Source organism: Ipomoea nil, unplaced genomic scaffold (assembly GCF_001879475.1).
Source record: "Ipomoea nil cultivar Tokyo-kokei standard unplaced genomic scaffold, Asagao_1.1 scaffold2921, whole genome shotgun sequence".
NCBI lineage: Eukaryota > Viridiplantae > Streptophyta > Magnoliopsida > Solanales > Convolvulaceae > Ipomoea > Ipomoea nil.
Genome location: NW_017619349.1, coordinates 231,460 through 235,000, shown reverse-complemented (window position 1 = coordinate 235,000; position 3,541 = coordinate 231,460). Strand labels below are relative to the sequence as shown.

Genomic DNA, 3,541 nt, shown 5'->3' with positions numbered 1-3,541 from the left:
TTGATACTCTGCGTACCAGCAAGTGTCCAGGTACATGGTCCCTTGCCATATAGACCAACCTTCTGGGACGACGATGTCGTCAATGAAAGTGAACATGATGAGTGTCCTGGAGAACTCCTTCCATGGCCTCCCGAGGAACACTTTGATGGGTGGGTTGGCGGCCTTCAGGGCGGGTTCAGCGAGGATCTCGCAGGATTGGAGGACAATGGCGGCTGCTCCTCGCCTGTCCTTTCTACCTTGAGCGGTCACCATGCACTCCTGGTTGGCCATTGGCTTCCTCACGATCATCTTGCAGTTCTGGAACACGACAGGGGCATTCCCGAAGATGAAGTCGACGGTGCCGCTGATGGTGCAGTCGCGGTAAAACTGGCGGTAAGAGTGGGTGTAGAGGGTGTCTTGGTAAGCATTAAGGTGACAATTATAGACCGCCGCCATGTCGGCTGAGATCCTAAGAGCCACGGCTTGGTGCTTCACCGCCCCGGCCGAATTCTCGATTGTAAGATCTCGGCAAATGAAACCCTCCCCTTCAACAATCACCGTGCCGCACCTATAAGTGCCGCCGGGCCACTTGTCTTCCACATTCCTGTTTCCGGTGATCACGGTTTTGGTCGGGCCCTCTCCCACGAAAGCAATGTTGTTCTTCTTACTAGGAATCATCACGTATTCTTTGTACACGCCGGCCTTGATTAAGATGACGATTCGGCGGTTGTTTATGGCAGGGATGGAGTTAAGAGCGGCGTTGATGGACTTATACTTGCCACTTCCGTCCTGGGCAACCACAATGTCGGCTTTGGGGGGAGCAGCCAGGAGGTGGCGAGTGGCAGGGTCTGCGAATGGAGAAAGTATTTCATCAGTGGAGTCTACTGGGTTTCCATGGTCATCTTTGAGGGGCGCCGGCTCTTCTAACAACCTACGACTGAGGCCAGGGATTTCCAAGGACTTGATGAAATCGTCGAGCTTAGAGACAATAGCCAGGGCGTTGCTGGTGAGCTCCATGGAGGTTTTAAGGAGGTGCTTCATTTTCTCGCCGGTGTCGCCGGTGGTGTTCTCGAAGGCATCCAAGCAAGTATCTTGGAAAGTCATGGCGGCGGTTAGCCAAACCCTGAGATCGCTACCGTGTCGGTTGTTGAGGTGAGTAGATTTGTCAAGTACGTAAATAGACCTCTTGAAATCTACAATTGAGTGGTCTAGCACCTCCTTGCATACGTCCAGTGCAGCGGAGGTCATGGGGTCCTTTTCTGCCCTCTTGATAAGCTCCGACTTGGAAATGACGCCGGCAATGCTCTCCCACGCCACCGAGAACGCCGCCTTGATAAGCTCCTTGGGGTCGTTGGAGTTATTAGCTTTTGCAACGCTCTTCTCGCACAGCTCCTTGAAATCGGTTGACTGGCAAATGGATTTCACCGCATGCTTTATATGATCCGACTTGGAAATCACGTCTGCCAAACCTTGCAGCGAAAACGCCGACTTCATAACCTCGTGTGTGCTCAGCTTATTAGTAGCGTGAATCTCAGTAGCGCCACAGGTCTCTTTGTCATCACCTTCAGCACATGACTCGGTGGCGGTGGCGGTGGCTGCCACCACGAAAGCTAGGAGGAGGATGGAAGCGATTCCAAGAAGACCCAACTTTTTATTCTTTTGAGTAGACCCCATTTTTACTTGTTTTTGTCTCTTGAATAGGAACTCGTATTCAAGGGGTGCCTTTGAGGCTTTGATGATTGAAATGTGCAATTCTGATAACGCTATTTATAGCATTGAGAGGCGACCAGCAGACCCACAGATACTATAACTAACAACCTTAGCTTCAATTCTGTTCAGGAAATTGAGGTTATTCACATATATGTTTCGTTTTACCAGGAAATTACATGCATTATATAACTTTATTATCTTTATAAATTTTCATCCTCAATTTTTTATTCTATATATATATATATATATATATATATATATATATATATATATATATATATATATATATATAGAGGCGGGTTCAGGTGCGGCAGTGTCTTACGGTGCGGTTATTTCTTACGGTGCGGCAACACCAACAGTTCACCAAATATGCACCATCAACGTTAGGAAATACACCACACAAAACAGAGTAAACAGAGCCCTGCATCACCAAACACACACCATTAGGTGTGAGTAAAAACACCATACACTGTTCGGAAATACACCATTGGGGGTGGTGAGTTATATGGTGTGTTTTTTTGAGTCTGTGGTGTATTTTGTGATGTTTTACTACATTTCATTGGGGTGTACGTGGTTTTATTACACTGTTGGTGCATATTGTTAACACTGTTGGTGTATTATGGAATTTGACCGCACCGCCGCACCGTAAGACCCCGCCGCATATGAGCGCTCTTCTATATATATATATATATTGGTTCCTGTGAGATCATGTCTTCCCGTGCGGTCAGTGCGGCATACACTATTAGGTATGTATAAATGCACCATACAGTGTTCGAAAATACACCAGAATGAAATGTCAAAAAATACACCACACAAAAGAATACACCACACATAATGGTGTATTTACGAACACTGTGTGGTGCATTTTTGCATACCTAATGGTGTATACCGCACTGACCGCACGGGAAGACCTGACCTTATATATATATATATATATATATATATATATATATATATATATAATATTTGTTCTATTTTTACTCCAAAATATAATCAAATTTAGGAATTAAAAAAAAAAGTAGAAGTGTCATGGCAATCACAAGTAAAATAAACTATTCAAAATTTAATACCCTTTAATAAATTTATATTATAAAATATAATACACATATGTGATAAATATATGGTCCTTAACATATATAAAGTAATGTGATATATATATATAGGAATTATAGGAGGTTTAAGTTTCAGTGCAGGTGAATGCTTCCCGTGTGGTTGTGCGGGTGATTAATGTATGTGCGTGAGTTTTGTACTTATTGTGTGTGAGTCTTGTGCTTACGGTGTGTGAGATTAGTGCTTAATGTGCGTGGGTTTTGTACTTAAGGTGGGTGAGTCTTGTGCTTAAGGTGTGTGAGTTTTGTAGTTAATGTGCGTGAGTTTTGCCTGTGATGCAATACAAAACAAATTCCAAGGTATATATACCAATTAAATTTAATGTCAACTTTATTTCACTTTTGATTTCTTGGTTACAAGTAGGATATTTACTTTTTACTATTTATATATACTCTACGCGAATTTGATTTGTTTACTTAGGCCGATCTTATCCCGGTCAAGATCTTAATTTCTTTTTTTGAAGGTCAATCAATGAGTTGTATTTATAGATGAATCAAAATAGAAACTGGTGGGATATCGTCCCAGTACATAGCTACTGTGTAATTAAAAGCGGTTGCTGCTAAAGTATGAGCTAAACTATTATGCGATCTAGAAATAAAATTAATCGAGCAATAATCAAACATAGCCATATAGGCTCTGCAGTCATCCTGGACGTAAGCAAGATAGGATCGTGGATGAATAGCGGTTGACGATAGGTAGATCTGTAGCGTCTGACAATCTGTATAAAGACTAACCGATTGTT

At 43.0% G+C, this 3,541-nt stretch overlaps 1 protein-coding gene across 1 annotated transcript in view; it reads right to left on the bottom strand.

The window, feature by feature from the left end:
- The window catches only part of LOC109160789 (pectinesterase-like), a 2,074-nt gene extending 364 nt beyond the window's left edge, over window positions 1–1,710 (bottom strand). The window contains exon 1 of the mRNA XM_019309034.1: window positions 1–1,710. This exon is cut by the window's left edge and continues 364 nt beyond it. Within this exon, the coding sequence (XP_019164579.1) occupies window positions 1–1,653 (1,653 nt within the window). The 5' untranslated portion in view covers window positions 1,654–1,710.
- Between the last annotated feature and the right edge of the window lie 1,831 nt (window positions 1,711–3,541).